At 41.5% G+C, this 18,728-nt stretch overlaps 1 protein-coding gene and 1 long non-coding RNA gene across 3 annotated transcripts in view; both read left to right on the plus strand.

Annotated features, from left to right (window-relative positions):
* The first annotated feature begins 561 nt into the window (after positions 1–561).
* Positions 562–10,883, plus strand: LOC139557020 (intermembrane lipid transfer protein VPS13D-like). The gene is made up of 4 exons (XM_071371313.1): positions 562–771; positions 9,123–9,326; positions 9,764–9,897; positions 10,150–10,883. Exons 2-4 carry the CDS (start codon positions 9,287–9,289, stop codon positions 10,264–10,266), a joined length of 291 nt encoding a protein of 96 aa, XP_071227414.1. The 5' UTR covers positions 562–771; positions 9,123–9,286; the 3' UTR covers positions 10,267–10,883.
* A 2,144-nt stretch (positions 10,884–13,027) lies between these two features.
* LOC139557021 (uncharacterized) overlaps positions 13,028–18,728 on the plus strand; it is a 54,633-nt gene continuing 48,932 nt past the window's right edge. For both annotated transcript variants that reach the window (XR_011671318.1, XR_011671319.1), the window contains exons 1-2: positions 13,028–14,527; positions 14,654–18,596. This is a non-coding gene — a long non-coding RNA (uncharacterized lncRNA). The remainder of the gene's footprint in view (positions 14,528–14,653; positions 18,597–18,728) is intronic.

The following is an 18,728-nucleotide window of genomic DNA, read 5'->3' on the forward strand; positions in this document are numbered from 1 at the left end:
AGACATGTCCATCCACGGCAGCCTGTCCTCGGTGCACTGCTCACTGGACCTGGAGCGCTACCAGCTGATCCGAGGCCTGCTGGACAACAACCTGGGAGAGCCTATCGAGGAGTTAATTTGCCCGTACAACCTACAGAACCCCAGTAACTATGTGAGTAAACACACACTCTACACTGTGGCCGACTGTCAATTATAGACTATTAATTGACTAACAATGTTGAGAGGGATTCTTCTGAGTGACTCCATGTGTCCCCAGACAGTGTTGAGTGGTGACATGTACACCAGCCTTTCCATCCTGGTGGATATGATGAACGTCAGTCTGGAGTTGCTGGACAGCCCCAAGGCCACTGGACAGAAACCATACTCACTAGCCAGGTTGGTATTAACACTTCATTTTGACCACGGAGATATCAAGTGTTTGCTCTGTAGTTACTTTAGCAAATTACCAGGGTTGGGGACAAATTCTATTTATATTCAGTCAATTCAGGAAGTAAATGGACAGTCCCAATTGCAACGTTCCTCACTGAAGCGCTCTTCTCCTTCTCTGCAGGTTTGATTTCATAAAGTCCAAGCTGCTGTTTGAGAGTTTCTCTAACGGTTCCAAGTCTGTGAATCTGGTGTCTCACTCCATCTTGGCATATGACACCCGTTACACCTGGCCTGGCATGGATGCGGGCAGCAGTACCAGGGGCAAGCACAATGTTTTCGACTGCATCCTGCAGCCAAGACAGGTGTCAATCGGGCCACCCTCCAGCTAGAGCTGCATTACAGGTAAGTGACATGTCTGCAGATAACATTTCTCTGTGGTAACGTGTATAAAGAAAATAACAGAGGTCTAAGCACAGAGCCTCGTGGAACGCCAAATTCAAAATCTGTACCTGTATGGGCAAATGGGTCTTTCTATAAATTAGGGTACCAGTGAGGATTTCCTATACTGGACAACTTGTTACAATTATTGATAAGTCATTGATAATAATCTGACACTTTTTTCATTTCATTATATTAAGATATAAGAGGGAACATGGCGATATTCAATACAATTCAAGAGTTGATTTAAAACTATGTTTAACCGTTTCTCATGGTTGGTGTTTTGACGGATTTGTCCACAATCATGTGACATAAAACATTACTTTTCTGTCCTTGCATGTATGGCAGTGTAAGTTGTCATTATGTCATATACAGATGAAGTCAGAAGTTTACATACACATTAGCCAAATACATTTAAACTCAGTTTTTCACAATTCCTGACATTTAATCCTAGTAAAAATTCATTGTTTTAGGTCAGTTAGGAACACCACTTTATTTTAAGAATGTGAAATGTCAGAATAATAGTAGAGAGAATGATTTATTTCAGCTTTTATTTATTTCATCACATTCCTAGTGGGTCAGAAGTTTACATACACTCAATTAGTATTTGGTAGCATTGCCTTTAAATTATTTAACTTGGGTCAAACATTTTGGGTAGACTTCCACAAGCTTCCCACAATAAGTTGGGTGAATTTTGGCCCATTCCTCCTGACAGAGCTGGTGTAACGGAGTCAGGTTTGTAGGCCTCCTTGCTTGCACACGCTTTTTCAGTTCTGCCCACACATTTTCTATGGGATTGAGGTCAGGGCTTTGTGATGGCCACTCCAATACCTTGACTTTGTTGTCCTTAAGCCATTTCTCCACAACTTTCGAAGTATGCTTGGGGTCATTGTCCATTTGGAAGACCCATTTGCGACCAAGCTTTAACTTCCTGACTGATGTCTTGAGATGTTGCTTCAATATATCCACATAATTTTATTTCCTCATGAAGCCATCTATTTTGTGAAGTGCACCAGTCCCTCCTGCAGCAAAGCACCCCCACAACATGATGCTGCCACCCCTGTGCTTCACGGTTGGGATGGTGTTCTTCGGCTTGCAAGCCTCCCCCTTTTTCCTCCAAACATAACGATGGTCATTATTGCCAAACAGTTCTATTTTTGTTTCATCAGACCAGGGGACATTTCTCCAAAAAGTACGGTCTTTGTCCCCATGTGCAGTTGCAAACCGTAGTCAGCCTTTTTTATGGCGGTTTTGGAGCAGTGGCTTCTTCCTTGCGGAGCGGCCTTTCAGGTTATGTCGATACAGGATTAGTTTTACTGTGGATATAGATACTTTTGTACCTGTTTCCTCCAGCATCTTCACAAGGTCCTTTGCTGTTGTTCTGGGATTGATTTGCACTTTTCGCAACAAAGTACGTTCATCTCTAGGAGACAGAACGTGTCTCCTTCCTGAGCGGTTTGATGGCTGCATGGTCCCATGGTGTTTATGCTCGCGTACTATTGCGTACTATTGTTTGTACAGATGAACGTGGTACCTTTTGGCGTTTGGAAATTGCTCCCAAGGATGAACCAGACTTGTGCAGGTCTACAATTTTTTTTCTCTGAGGTCTTGACTGATTTCTTTGGATTTTCCCATGATTTCAAGCAAAGAGGCACTGAGTTTGAAGGTAAGCCATCCACAGGTACACCTCCAATTGACTCAAATTATGTCAATTAGCCTATCAGAATTTTCTAAAGCCATGACATCATTTTCTGGAATTTTCCAAGCTGTTTAAAGGCACAATCAACTTAGTGTATGTAAACTTCTGACCCACTGGAATTGTGATACAGTGAATTATAAGTAAAATAATCTGTCTGTAAACAATTGTTGGAAATATTACTTGTGTCATGCACAAGTAGATGTCCTTGTAACGATCGTCTAATTCCTCCTCCTCGGATGAGGAAGAGGAGTAAGGGTCGGACCAAAATGCAGTGGTGAAGGTAGACATAATGATTTATTAAACGAAACCGAAAACACGAAGAACACTAGAGAATTACAAAAACAATAAACGACGTAGACAGACCTGGACTTGAGAACTTACATATAACGAAGAACACACGAACAGGAACAGACTACATACACGAACGACAAAACGAAACAGTCCCGTGTGGTAGACATATACGGACACAGGAGACAACCACCCACAAACAAACAGTGAGAACACCCTACCTTAATATGGTTCTCAATCAGAGGAAACGTCAAACACCTGCCTCTAATTGAGAACCATATCAGGCAACACATTAACCCCAACATAGAAACACAAAACATAGACTACCCACCCAGCTCACGTCCTGACCAACTAAACAAAGTTAAACAAAGGAAAAATAAGGTCAGGAACGTGACAGTCCTAACCGACTTGCCAAAACTATAGTTTGTTAACAAGAAATTTGTGGAGTGGTTGAAAAACTAGTTTTAATGACTCCAACCTAAGTGTATGTAAACTTCCGACTTCAACTGTATTAAGGATGAATCATTAAATGAGACATTGAACATGAACCCTGTACAAATCCTGGATCTAGCTGTTGGACAGTTATATTTTAATTTTATTTTTTTTATCTCAGAAATGCAGTGTAACTACATAACATTTTGAGTTTCCTTATGTTGCGTGGTGAAAACAGGTTTCATGGGCACACAAATCCCCCAAAATGTATGCGATTGCGAAATCAAATGCTTCTAACCGAAAGAGTCACCTTACCTTGATAATTAAAACCTAAATCGATACTTTGGTTCTTCAATAATTATGTATAATACTTGTTGGATGTGCATTTGGTGTCGAGCTGTTTAATTACGGCGTGATATTTTCACACATATCACTCATCTGATTCAGGAAGAACTTTTCTGAATGACAGTCAGGTGACGAACAGCTGTTGTGATAGTGCATGCAATACAACAATAGCCCAAGTGCTGGGGGAAAAAAGGTGTTTGCGATGAATATCCAGAATATTTTGGTCTCATTCGTTATGCCGGTGAAGACCGTTGTGCCTGGATCGACGCTGGATCTAATTAATCCCTAGAGAATTGATGTTGATCATCTGTTGTCTGCTTGATTTATAGCAGGGTCTCGTTAGATTTAACAGAGAAAGCATCAAGGTAATGAGTTCATGTTTTCATTTTTTGTATTAGAGCCTGAGACTATTGCAAAACACCCCAACGCTATTCCTATGAATTATTCTGGATATAATAACAACAAATGACATAGCCTAGTGGGCTTCTTCACAACATGATCTGGTAATGAAATAACATGACGAATACATTTTGGTTACATGTTACATCTGCCATTTTAAACAATACAAGAGGCTTGAAGTAGCCTACTTGAATTTGGATCTCAGAAGTTCAAGTACTGGAATAGGCTTACCTTAAAAATCAAACAATTCCTCAATTTGTTATTATTGTAGCCAATTTATAAGTTCTCCTCCCATATAATGTTCCGTAAATTTGATTTTTGCTCAGTTTTTATGAGAGGTGGCCACTTTCGTTTGTTTTCCACTGCTTCAATTGAAGGGTGTTGCGGTAAAACCATGTGCGGTTATTATGAAGATGACAACATCTAATGCCGGCTTCCTCTTGACGTTCCATACAAATCCTTCCATTACAAAAGGAACCTCGTTTTTGGTCGATTTCTCATTATAAAAACCGCGATGGTGAGAGCGATTAATTTTATTGCTTTTCTGACTTAGCTTAGATAATCTTCGGATGTTTGCACTCACGAGACTCCCAGTTACACAATAAATGTTCTTTTTGTTCGATAAATATTACTTTTATAACAAAAAAACGCCATTTGAGTTGCGCGTTATGTTGAGAAAACTACAGCCTCGTTCCGGTCCTGAAAGGAAGAAGAAAATTCCCAAACGTATCAGATTAAAAAATATTACAAAAAATATTTATAATCATGCAATCACAAGTGAAATATACCAAAACACAGCTTAGCTTGTTGTTAATCCACCTATCATGTCATATTTTGAAAATATACTTTACAGTGAAAGAAATCCAAGCTTATGTGAGTGTAGCAATCAATGCTAGAACAGTTAGCCTTATATTAGCTTGGTTAGCTTGGTCACGAAAGTCAGAAAAGCAATAAAATTAATCGCTTACCTTAGATAATCTTCGGATGTTTGCACTCACGAGACTCCCAGTTACACAACAAATGTTATTTTTGTTCGATAAATATGACTTTTATCACAAAAAAACGCCATTTGGGTTGCGCGTTATGTTCAGAAAACCAAAGCCTTGTTCCGTTCGACAAATTCCAAAAAGTATCCGTAATGGTCGTAGAAACATGTCAAATGTTTTTTATAATCAATCCTCAGGTTGTTTTTAACAAACATAATCGATAATATTTCAACCGGACCATAACCTATTCAATAAGAGAGAAAAGCAAAATGGAGAGCTCCCCTCTGGCGCGCAGGCACTATTCAGAGGACACCTGACTACTTTTGAAGAATCTCGTTCATTTTTCTAAATAAAAGCCTGAAACTATGTCTAAACCCTGGTCACAGCCTGAGGAAGCCATTGGAAAAGGAATCTGGTTGATACCCCTTTAAATGGAAGAAAGACTGGCCAGGAAACACAGAATTAAAAATATATATAACTTCCGGGTTATATTTTCTCAGGTTTTTGCCTGCAAAATCAGTTTTGTTATATTCACAGACAATATTTTGACCGTTTTGGAAACTTTGGAGTGTTTTCTATCCTAATCTGTAAATTATATGCATATTCTACGATCTGGACCTAAGAAATAGTCAGTTTACCTTGGGAACGTTCTTTAAAAAAAAAGAAAATATGACCCCTAGCGTCAAGAGGTTTTAAGGTAGTCTTCTTATCAACTTTTATTACTCTAATAGTCAATCTGAATGGAGGTTGAGGTGGAATAATAACTGTTGGATATCCTAATGCTGACTCAATTCCTTTAGGAATTACACATCACTTTGCAAGCCAGCATAATGTGAATTGCAGGCCTGATGTGGCCTGTAAACCAGGAGTTTCCTAACACCAATGTGTTAGGGTGTAAAACTAGGCCATCAAAGTAAGGCCTTATGATATATGTATTGTCATAGTTTAATTTTAATGATAGCATTCACCTAGGTCAGTGGCTCCCAAACTTTTATAGTCCCGTACCCCTTCAAACATTCAACCTCCAGCTGCGTACCCCTTCTAGCACCAGGGTCAGTGCACTCTCAAATGCCTTCATTGTAAGCCTGCCACACACACTATACAATACATTTATTAAACATAAGAATGAGTGTGAGTTTTTGTCACAGCCCGGCTCGTGGGAAGTGACAAAGAGCTCTTATAGGACCAGGGCACAAATAATAATATTATAATAATCAATAATTTTACATATACAACTTTATTTGTTCATTTTAAAATTGTGAATAACTCACCACAGGTTAATGAGAAGGGTGTTTTTGAAGGATGCACATACCTCTGCAATGTTGGGTTGTATTGGAGAGAGTCTCAGTCTTAAATCATTTTCCACACACAGTCTCTGCCTGTATTTAGTTTTCATGCTAGTGAGGGCCGAGAATCCACTCTAACATAGGTACGTGGTTGCAAAGGGCATCAGTGTCTTAACAGTGCGATTTGCCAATGGCAGGATACTCTGAGCGTAGCCCAATCCAGAAATCTGTCTGTGGCTTATGATTAAATAAAATTTCCACAACCGCTTGTTGCAATTTCGATGAGTCTCTCTTGTTCAGATATCGGTAAGTGGACTGGAGGTAGGACATGAAAGGGATAACAAATCCAGTTGTATGTGTCATCTGTTTTGGAAAAGTACCTGCGTAATTGCGCACCCAACTCACTCAGGTGCTTCGCTATATCACATTTGACATTGTCCTTAAGCTTGAGTTCATTTGCACACACAAAATTCATACAATGATGGAAATACCTGTGTGTTGACCTTGTTAATGCAGACAGAGAAGAGCTCCAACTGCTTAATCATAGCCTCAATTTGACTGAAAGTAGTGTACATTTAACACTTTCAGAGTTAAATATACACCATTGATTTTGCTGTGTGCTTAAAGGATGTACAGTGGGGAGAACAAGTATTTGATACACTGCCGATTTTGCAGGTTTTCCTACTTACAAAGCATGTAGAGGTCTGTAATTTTTATCATAGGTACACTTCAACTGTGAGAGACGGAATCTAAAACAAAAATCCAGAAAATCACATTGTATGATTTTTAAGTAATTAATTTGCATTTTATTGCATGACATAAGTATTTGATCACCTACCAACCATTAAGAATTCCGGCTCTCACAGACCTGTTAGTTTTTCTTTAAGAAGCCCTCCTGTTCTCCACTCATTACCTGTATTAACTGCACCTGTTTGAACTCGTTACCTGTATAAAAGACACCTGTCCACACGCTCAATCAAACAGACTCCAACCTCTCCACAATGGCCAAGACCAGAGAGCTGTGTAAGGACATCAGGGATAAAATTGTAGACCTGCACAAGGCTGGGATGGGCTACAGGACAATAGGCAAGCAGCTTGGTGAGAAGGCAACAACTGTTGGCGCAATTATTAGAAAATGGAAGAAGTTCAAGATGACGGTCAATCACCCTCGGTCTGGGGCTCCATGCAAGATATCACCTCGTGGGGCATCAATGATCATGAGGAAGGTGAGGGATCAGCCCAGAACTACACGGCAGGACCTGGTCAATGACCTGAAGAGAGCTGGGACCACAGTCTCAAAGAAAACCATTAGGAACACACTACGCCGTCATGGATTAAAATCCTGCAGCGCACACAAGGTCCCCCTGCTCAAGCAGGCGCATGTCCAGGCCCGTCTGAAGTTTGCCAATGACCATCTGGATGATCCAGAGGAGGAATGGGAGATGGTCATGTGGTCTGATGATTCAAAAATAGAGCTTTTTGGTCTAAACTCCACTCGCCGTGTTTGGAGGAAGAAGAAGGATGAGTACAACCCCAAGAACACCATCCCAACCGTGAAGCATGGAGGTGGAAACATCATTCTTTGGGGATGCTTTTCTGCAAAGGGGACAGGACGACTGCACCGTATTGAGGGGAGGATGGATGGGGCCATGTATTGCGAGATCTTAGCCAACAACCTCCTTCCCTCAGTAAGAGCATTGAAGATGGGTCGTGGCTGGGTCTTCCAGCATGACAACGACCCGAAACACACAGCCAGGGCAACTAAGGAGTGGCTCCGTAAGAAGTATCTCAAGGTCCTGGAGTGGCCTAGCCAGTCTCCAGACCTGAACCCAATAGAAAATCTTTGGAGGGAGCTGAAAGTCCGTATTGCCCAGCGACAGCCCCGAAACCTGAAGGATCTGGAGAAGGTCTGTATGGAGGAGTGGGCCAAAATCCCTGCTGCAGTGTGTGCAAACCTGGTCAAGAACTACAGGAAACGTATGATCTCTGTAATTGCAAACAAAGGATTCAGTACCAAATATTAAGTTCTGCTTTTCTGATGTATCAAATACTTATGTCTTGCAATAAAATGCTAATTAATTACTTACAAATCATACAATGTGATTTTCGGGATTTTTGTTTTAGATTCCGTCTCTCACAGTTGAAGTGTACCTATGATAAAAATTACAGACCTCTACATGCTTTGTAAGTAGGAAAACCTGCAAAATCGGCAGTGTATCAAATACTTGTTCTCCCCACTGTATAGTCCTAGGCCTATGTTGTTGTATACTGTAGGTGGAGTTGTGGGCCAATTTGCATATATTCTTAAGTACACATGTGGAACTGCATAAAAATCTTTTTTATTTTTGTTTCAAACCATTTAGAAATGTTGATCCCAATGTCACATATTGGCCCCATTATTTATACAGTACCAGTCAAAGGTTTGGCTACACCTACTCATTCAAGGGTTTTTCTTTATCTTTATTATTTTCTACATTGTAAAATAATAGTGAAGACATCAAAACTATGAAATAACACATATGGTATCATGTAGTAACCAAAAAACTGTTAGACAAATCAAAATATATTTTTTACTTGAGATTCTTCAAAGTAGCCACCCTTTGCCTTGATGACAGCTTTGCACTCTAAAATGGCACCCTTTTCCCTTTTAGCCAGGGCCTTGAGCTGTAATGATGGGCTCTGGCCAAAAGTAGTGAACTACATAAGGAATAAGGTGCCATTTTAGACATTACTCTTTAGGCTTCATGTAGACACAGGCCCATACTTACTAATCATTCGCTTCTCCTCCCTCCTTCTTTCTCTCCTGTCAGGTCCACTAGGGACTCTTCCTGTTTCACGGTTGTCCTCAACAACCTGTGTGTGTTTCTCATCTTTGATTAGCTCCAGATGGTTCAGGACTTCCTACGCATGCCCTTGAGAAGGGGTGGGTGGTCCACCTCGCCAGCGCTGGCCCAGCGGCAGCAGTAACCCCAGGCACCACGGGTGCTGTCATGCACTAGACAGTCAAGGGCGGCGTGTTCACCAAGAGGTCCACTGTGCCTGTCATGCAGGATCGGTACCCGGAGGTCAAGATCAACGTGACGGGTGATAAGGAGCTACAACACACACACCGTCATATGTCTCTGTTTATTTTTCTTAATTAAAAAAAAATTCAAATTGAAAAGGACTGTAATTGGTCAAACTCTTAAACTCTAATTTTAATACATGTACAAAATGACCCTCTTTCCCTAAAAACATGATGGTCATGACTTTTTGTACATGAAAGGGGAGGTTAGCTTGGCCCCGCAGACAAACAATCTGAGATCGACTTACGTTTTTTGCTTTAACCCCTGTGTTGTACAACAGAGATGTAGATATTGTCAGGCACACATCAAGATACAGTATCATTTGAATTGTCTCTCATAATCATGATTTTTCTAGCTGTATTTTATGCTACAATGTCACCACTAGTTAATAGCATTAATCGTAATAATAGCCATAATGATTATATAATGTATAATACACGTTTTGCTGTTCCCCAGGCACTGAGTTTGTGGTGGTGAAGGATTCGTCTTGTCTGGACACCAATGCCATCATTCTGAAGGGCACCACTGTGCTCACCTACAAACCCTGTCTGCTTGACAGACCGTTCTCTGGCAGCCTGGCCGGCATCGAGGTAACTGACCAATACTTTTCAGAACTGTCCTGAAACCACTGGACTACTAACTCAATACAGAGCCCTTTGTCAATTTGAGTCCATGTGTGTCAATATGGGTGTAAGTAACATACAGTTGGATAGAGGGCACAGAAGCTATCACAGAAGTGATAATGGAAAAGATAGGGTTGGGCCCTCTTTCCAACTCTATGGTATACACAAGGCTGTTTGAAGCTGTGTTGTCATGTTTGTGTCCTCCTTTCCATATCAAAGTGTTTTCCTGTCGGCTCGGCAGCGAGCAGCAGACAGCCTTGTCCATCATTGACCCAGTCAACGTGCAGGTGGAGCTATGTGGCAGTCCCACCTACCAGAGCAGCTTTGGCCTTCTAGATGTCTTCAACATGGCGGACTTCCCATCACTACTGGAGGTCAGGGTTCCGTCAATGGTGGGGATTGCAGAAAGGCCATATAAAGCACCTGTTCATTTTCTGTTTCGACACATTTTGTCCCATTTCATGCCTACTGAACTGAACATCACAGGAAGGCCAAAAAGATCGACAAAGACAACAACCACCCAAGCCACTGCCTGTTCACCCCGCTATCATCGAGAAGGAGAGGTCAGTACAGGTGCATCAAAGCTGGGACCGAGAGACTGAAAAACAGCTTCTATCTCAAGGCCATCAGACTGTTAAACAGCAATCACTAACACAGAGAGGCGGCTGCCAACATACAGACTCAAATCTCTGGCCACTTAAATAAATGGACTTAATAAAGGTATCACTAGTCACTTTAATAACGCCACTTTATTAATGTTTACATATCCTACATTACTCATCTCATATATACTGTATTCTATACGATCTACTGCATCTTACCTATGCCGCACGGCCATCGCTCATCCATATATTTACATGTACATATTCTTATTCATCCCTTTACATTTGTGTGTGTGTATAAGGTAGTTGTTGTGAATTTGTTAGATTACTTGTTAGATATTACTGCATTGTCGGAACTGGAAGCATAAGCATTTTGCTACACTCACATTAACATTTGCTAACCATGTCTAAGTGACCAATAAATTGGATTTTATTTTGATTTGAAAACTATTTTGCGATTATAACACTATTTGTAACCACTTTATTTATGTAAAACATCAATGGGTCTCTGTTGCCCTCACAGATCCAGTTCCCTGCTTTGGACATCTGGCTTTCTTACAATGACGTTCAGCTCTTCCTGTCTATCGCCAAATCCATCCCCACCACCGGTTCTCCCGGGCCCAGCAACACTGCCGATGACACCCTGGTAGCACCATCCACGGCCAGCCCCAACCCCTCCACCTCTGAGAAAGACACCTTCAGGCACAAGACAGAGACCCTGCTAGGTATATCACCTCAGAGGCCTACAAGGGAGTCATAAAGTTATATGGTGAATAGTGTCCCATGATGCCCCCCCCACACACACACACTTAAAAAAAAGTACAACAAATTGGCTTTTCCTACTAGCACTGACTTTGCTGATAACTACACTGAGCAAATATAAACACAACATGTGTTGGTCCCATGTTTCATGAGCTGAAATAAAAGTTCCTAGAAATTGTCCATACACACAAAAAGCTTATTTCTATCAAATTGTGTACACAAATTTGTTTCCATCCCTGTTAGTGAGCATGTATCCTTTGCCAAGATAATCCATCCACCTGAGAGGTGTAGCATATTAAAAAGCTGATTAAAGAGCATGATCATTACACAGGTGCACCTTGTGTTGGGGACAATAAAAGGCCACTCTAAAATGTGCAGTTTTGTCATACAACATAATGCCACAGATGTTTCAAGTTTTGAGGGAGCGTGAAATTGGCATGCTGACTGCAGGAATCTCCACCAGAGCTGTTGCCAGGGAATTGAATGTTAATTTCTCTACCATAATCCGTCTCCAATGTTGTTTTAGAGAACTTGGCAGTACGTCCAACCGACCTCACAACCGCAGACCCTGTGTATGATGATGTCGTGTGGGCAAGCGGTTTGCTGATATCAACATTGTGAACAGAGTGCCCCATGGTGGCAGTGGGGTTATGGTATGGCATTTTATCGACGGCAATTTGAATGCACAGAGATACCGTGACAAGATCCTGAGGCCCATTGTCGTGCCATTCATTCGCCGCCATCACCTCATGTTTCAGCATGATAATGCCACAGGCCACAATCAACAGCCTGATCAACTCTATGCGAAGGAGATGTGTCATACTGCATGTGGCAAATGGTGGTCACACCAGATACTGACTGGTTTTCTGATCCACTCCTCTACAGGTATGTGACCAACAGATGCATATCTGTATTCCCAGTCATGTGAAATCCATAGATTAGGACCTAATGGATTTATTTCAATTGACTGATTTCCTTGTATGAACTGTAACTCAGTCAAATCTAAAAAATTATATTTTTGTTCAATATACTTTATTGAGGGAAAATGTACTTTCTACAACTCTATGTAGTTGTCTCACCTAGCTATCCTAAGATGAATGCAGTAATTGTAAGTCGCTCTAGATAAGAGCATCTGCTATAGCTATTATGCATAAATATTAATGTTAGCATTTCTATTTTCTTATCCCTAGAAGCCTCTTTCTGTTTTTGTTCCTCGCCACATCCTGACCCATGAGTGTTCAAATAACACCGTTATAACTCACAAGCAGATATACATCACAGCTTGTTACCATAACCCTGGTATGATGTGATATGTTTTGTCCTCAGAGGGTCAGCTGACTCGGTTACAGGATCTAGGCTTCAGGAAGCAGGATTGCAAATGAGCCCTGATCCACTGTGATGAGGCTCTAGCTACCATCCTCTAACAATCTCCTCTCAGTAGGAATCAACGTGTGTATCTGCTTCTGTTACACCCCACTGGCCGAGTTCACCTTTTCGTGTCAGTTTGAGTCCCTTGCCCTTTATATATGCGGAAGGAACTCACCTTTTCATGTCATTTTCAGTGTGTATTTTTGGAGTTTGGATGAAAGCAACAGAAAATCTGAAAACGCTGTCTGTTTTATAGCTACATTCAAATACCATGTAGTCGTGGCCAAAAGTTTTGAGAATGACACAAATATTAATTTTCACAAAGTCTGCTGCCTCAGTTTTTATGATGGCAATTTGCATATACAGTGATCCCTCGCCACTTCGCGGTTCACTTATCGCGGATTCGCTATTTCGCGGATTTTCATAATGCATTTTTTTTTTTTTTTTGGTGCATTGTGCTCTGCATTCTGATTCGCTAAAAACTCACTCCCGCTTCTTGTATCAAAACATGCTACGAATTGTGCTATCATTTTGTCGTCTCGTGCAGTTATGTGTACGTACATAAAACAGCTTGGCAAATTTACATTAAGTTGGCCAAATTATCTTGTAATTTCGAACATCTCCTAAACCCATAATGTCGACGAAACGGCCTACACGTGAGTCACTGTATTTGTATACATGTAATAGTTGCTAATTGTAAAAAAAAAAAAAGTTTTCTATTTCGCGGATTTCACTTATCGCGGGTCATTTTCGGAACGTAACCCCCGCGATAAACGAGGGATTACTGTACTCCAGAATGTTATGAAGAGTGATCAGATGAATTGCAAAGTCCCTCTCTGCCATGCAAATGAACTGAATCCCCAAAAAACATTTCCACTGCATTTCAGCCCTGCCACAAAAGGACCAGCTGACATGTCAGTGATTCTCTCGTTAACACAGGTGTGAGTGTTGACGAGGACAAGGCTGGAGATAACTCTGTCGTGCTGATTGAGTTCGAATAACAGACTAGAAGCTTCAAAAGGAGGGTGGTGCTTGGAATCATTGTTCTTCCTCTGTCATCCATGGTTACCTGCAAGGAAACACGTGCCGTCATCATTGCTTTGCACAAAAAGGGCTTCACAGGCAAGGATATTGCTGCAGTAAGATTGCACCTAAATCAACCATTTATCGGCTCATCAAGAACTTCAAGGAGAGTGGTTCAATTGTTGTGAAGAAGGCTTCAGGGCACCCAAGAAAGTCCAGCAAGTGCCAGGACCGTCTCCTAAAGTTGATTCAACTGCGGGATCGGGGCACCACCAGTACAGAGCTTGCTCAGGAATGGCAGCAGGCAGGTGTGAGTGCATCTGCACGCACAGTGAGGCGAAGACTTTTGGAGGATGGCCTGGTGTCAAGAAGGAACAAAACATCGATATTTTGGGTCCATGGCAGCATGCCAGGGCAAATTGCAGAGGTCTTGAAAAAGAAGGGTCAACACTGCAAATATTGACTCTTTGCATCAACTTCATGTAATTGTCAATAAAAGCCTTTGACACTTGTGAAATGCTTGTAATTATACTTTAGATATTTTTGTCAGATGTTACTATGGAATACTGAAGACACTGAGGCAGCAGACTTTGTGAAAATTAATATTTGTGTCATTCTCAAAACTTTTGGCCACGACTGTATACTGATATTGTGTAATATAATGTTAGTGGTATATACTGTGGTATTAGTACTATAACAACAACTATGTAATGTCTTCTGAGAGCTCATTCTCCATTGAACTCCAATGGCAGGGCTCTATGTGCTGCAGCGAATCGGCTCGACCCAGGAGGGCAACAACAGCTTCACTTTGTCAGGGGACTACTACAACAGAGAACTGTCAGGTGAGCATGCTGGTGATGAACACCAGGGGGTAGTCAGTCACAACATTTAGCTTTAACCCACGAGAGATCATGTAACGATCTTAACCACTGTGTGTGTCCGTTTTCATTTGCGTCTGTGTGTGTCAGGTTGGGAGCCCTTCATCGAACCCTGTATCAGTCTGCAGGGTGCCTCCAGCCATTGCGCCTCAAGGTGGGCATCCACGCCAAGCAGACTGGATGTGGATCAACATCACCTCTGTCCTTTTGGGTATGACCTGCACTGCCCACTATTTGGACACAGTGGATGCTTCTGACACGGCAGCCTATTCCCTATGTCGTCGTGCACTACTCTTGACCCGTGTCAAAAGTAGTGCACTATGTCGTGAATTGGCACACCTTGTTTTTACTACAGTGGGTTAGCCTCGGATATATGTAAGCCATGTATGTGTGATCTGTAGTAGTGAACTTTGAATGGATTTGAGCACAGATTAACCATTATATTGACCAGATATTCTAGTGGCCGCTCTAATAATGAAAAGAAATGTCTTACAAAATGGAAGGCAGTCGGGATGAGGCAAGATCAGGTGGGATCATTCTAGCCAATGAGAGGGCAGATATGCGTGTGAACAGTTGGCACAACGGTTTCGTCTAGTTACCACAGCCACAAAGTCAAAATTGGTTATATCCCAAAAAATAATAAAAACTAAAATGAGCTTTTTGGTTGTAATTTAAGGTTAGTCATAAGATTAGCAGTGTGGTTGAAGTTAGAATTAAAATCACATTTTAAGAAGATAAATTGTAGAAATAGTTAGGGTTTATGACTTTGTGGCTGTGGTAACTAGTGACGACCAGTCACAACTCCGATATAAATAGTTTTCTCAAAGTTGCCGGTATGTCACATGGCCTACTTATATCACTGGTAACAACCTAATCATTACGTAACTTCTATTCGATCAAATAAGCCACACGTAGCAAATAAGCCACTGCATTTTTTGTTAGCCAAAGTCGACACTCATTGACCTCCATGCAAAAACTCCTTGCGCACCAAAAAAAACAAAAAGCTCCACTTGCTGGAGAAGATTTTGGCCCAGTCATGGCTCTCACTTTGCTTTTTCCGCTCTGATTTTGAGCTTCCTCCTCACCTTGCTACTGCCCTCTTCTGGCTACACAGAGCAGTACAGCCTCACCAAGAGCATCTTGGCTGGCTGACTACTGCAAGAAAGAGGAGCAGACTCCCCAACCCTTGGCAGCCCTATCCTGGATGGGCTCCTCGGTGGACCCCCCCCCCCCAGTGGGTACTGTTTCCCCCAAGTTTACACACACACGTATCACTTATGAGCTGAAAATAGCCTTAGTAGAAAAAAGTAGAGCCCTCATACTCAATTGCTCCAGCACATTACTGTATTAGTTAGCGGGTAGTTACAAAAATCAGATTTAATATACGTTTGTTCTGGAGTATATGATTGCGTGGTTCCCACTTGATTCTATGCTAACGTTTCGATAGTGCCAGCATTTCTTTGTATTTCTATTTGTATCTTATCATTTTGTGTTGATTTTGGAGATTTTTTTTTTGCAGTGCAACAAAGCTTTACACAGATGCATTGGAAACCTGCCTGAATTATCGCCGCCTTCGCATGGTTATTGCACATTTGGATTGTTTGATGAAAATGTTGATTCAAGTGTTGGGAATGACTGTCAATTTACACAGCTCCTTTGCCTTGTCAAAATGGTGTATTAAGAGTTAAGAGCGGCTCATGTTTTTGTTCAATCATTTTGATAACTCTTTACTTTACGGTCCTAGGCCTATATAGGTCTATCGTGTCTAAATTATGCTATCAGCTAACAGCTACGACATTTGTTCTGGCCTTATTATGGCAGTGTAGGCCTTATGGCGGAGGGCTTCAAGTCAAAGTAAGATTGCTGTTAAGATGTTATTTAGCTTAGATCCAGGTCTTCTGTTTGGTAGTATGACCACATAATATAAAATAAAACACACTTGTCATGGCTGGTATTAAAACATGTTTTTTAGTACACCCTGACCTTTGCCCTCTCTTCTGACCCCTAGCACGTCTCTCCTCTCTGTGGTAACTGTCTCTCTGCTGTAAGGTGTCCCTCTTGCCTACCACTGTCAGTTTGACTTGCCTTGAGCAGCACATTGACTCCAGAGGTACAATCCATAGATCACAGAGAGTGCAGCGGTTGGCCTCCACCATAGAAATAGAATTACTAGAATGGTAATCTCTAAGTAGAATGGGTGGACCGGTGGCCAGGAAGTAGTCGTGTTATATTTCTATGGCATCCACACCATGGGTTTTCCCATCTCAATGCTTTTCCTTTATCATGTGTATCATCGCTATCCTTAAGTACAGCGTTAATGCAACGTTATTATAGAGTGTTTTGTGTAACACTAGTGTTTCACGATCTTGTGACAATATTGGCAAATTTGATCCATTGTTAAACTGAAGTCAGTATAATCAGCATCCACAGAGACAGTATTTTATTGACCCCCCCTTAGTTAGAACAGAGCCATTGTGTCTGGTGGTGCCGGAGTCGTGTTAGAAAGTTAGATTATCTGTTTATTCTCAGACTTTCCTTTCTTTCTTTTTTTTTTACTCTGTTTGTGTCATGTTCTTTCACCTCCCCCATTCAATGTCAATCTATATAAATCCAATCCATTGTGATTATCATTGTTTACTGTCATTATTTACCCGGTTTATTTTTGGAGCAAGGGTGAGCCTTCATCTCTGATCTAGACACTGCTCTATGCTACCTGGAGACCACAAGTGAACATGCAAGTTGAGATTGAGAGAAAAAGATATGTAGGGAGTTGGGGAGGTTTATCTTTTTGATTGCAAAAATACCATGGACCAAGAGTAGGATTTAAGTGTGAATAAATATTTCTGCTTTATCAATGTGAACGGTCGGTGTGCATCTTCCTCCCGTCCTATTTGAATGAGCAGCTTGGTGGCAGGTATGGTCATGTTGGTTGGCTAAACAGCATACCACCAGCTGTACAACACATCATGGAAAACTAACATTCGGAAATCCATACTGACATTTGGCCTTGATTAATTATGGATTGGTTTAATAAGGATTGTTGTGCATTCCATAAATGGCATGTTGATGTGGATATCTGCATAAAAAAAATGCAATTGTTTTATATCATTTGAAATGCAATAGAAGGAATTCAAATGAACACCACATTCATAGTCCAATCTATTCTTTAACATATAGGAAAGTGGATGAATGACAGTTTGAAGTTATAGGCCCAGTACTAAAGAATAGCTCTTTCCTCGTCTGCTTCATAGTCGAGGCAGCCATTTGTACCCTACGCCCTGCGCAATCACACAGGGTTCGCCACCCTCACCACCACCCCTACAAGATCAGTGGAGCAGTCTTCCCACCGATAATGTAATATTGCAATGTCATTTGCTGAGTCTACCATTAAAAATGTGCAGCCTACATTTGATCGTTGCGCCTTCCTGAATCATTGCATGTTGGTAACCAGAGTCTTCCGTTTCCCCACAGGGTGGCGCTGTCTCACAGTGGCAGTGCAGACTCCATATCCCACGTGCACAGCTCTGTCAGATGACAACCACATCGTCAGCCAGTGGCAAGAGGTGCTGCCTGGAAAGGAGATTCCCTTTGAGTTTGAAGCTCGAGAAACTCAGGCATCGGTATGGTTTGTGACGCATCCCTGTTATTTTCATACAGGGAATAAAACCAAAAACAAAGAACCAAAAAGTAAAAGGACAAGAGAGCAAATAAGACGTTAAACTGGTGATCGCACACAATTCACAATCCATAGCTATGGATTGCAATGCGAGAAACGAACTGCCTTAGAATGCACTGACTAAGTCACTCTGGATGTAAATGTAAAAATGAATGTGAACCTAGACTGGATATCTGTCTATATTTGGATTCTAAACTGTTGTTGGTTGTGTTTCTCTGCAAACATACTCACGAGCTGAAGCTGCACCAGCTCCTAGTGCGTGTGGGGGGCTGGGAGAAAGTCAAGCTCGTGTCCGTGGACAAAGTGGTTGTGTTCTTTCGCTACGTCACCCCCGACCGCAATAACCATTCTAACACGGTGAGTCCTCAGGTCAAAGGTCAAGAGCTGTGGTCTTACTCAGTTATTAAAAAAACAGTATAGTTTATTCCTTCAACATTGCTCTCACGTTTCCTATACCTGTATGGCAGTATCAGAATGCTGCTTTGTGCT

Source organism: Salvelinus alpinus, chromosome 28 (assembly GCF_045679555.1).
Source record: "Salvelinus alpinus chromosome 28, SLU_Salpinus.1, whole genome shotgun sequence".
NCBI lineage: Eukaryota > Metazoa > Chordata > Actinopteri > Salmoniformes > Salmonidae > Salvelinus > Salvelinus alpinus.

What these genes read in the sequence shown, in the direction of transcription:
- LOC139557020 (XM_071371313.1), top strand. Translation starts at nt 9,287, where the DNA reads ATGCAGGATCGGTACCCGGAGGTCAAGATCAACGTGACGG. An exon ending in GGTCAAGATCAACGTGACGG is followed by an intron (nt 9,327 to 9,763) that starts GTGATAAGGAGC and finishes GCTGTTCCCCAG; the next exon opens with GCACTGAGTTTGTGGTGGTG. An exon ending in GCAGCCTGGCCGGCATCGAG is followed by an intron (nt 9,898 to 10,149) that starts GTAACTGACCAA and finishes TCCATATCAAAG; the next exon opens with TGTTTTCCTGTCGGCTCGGC.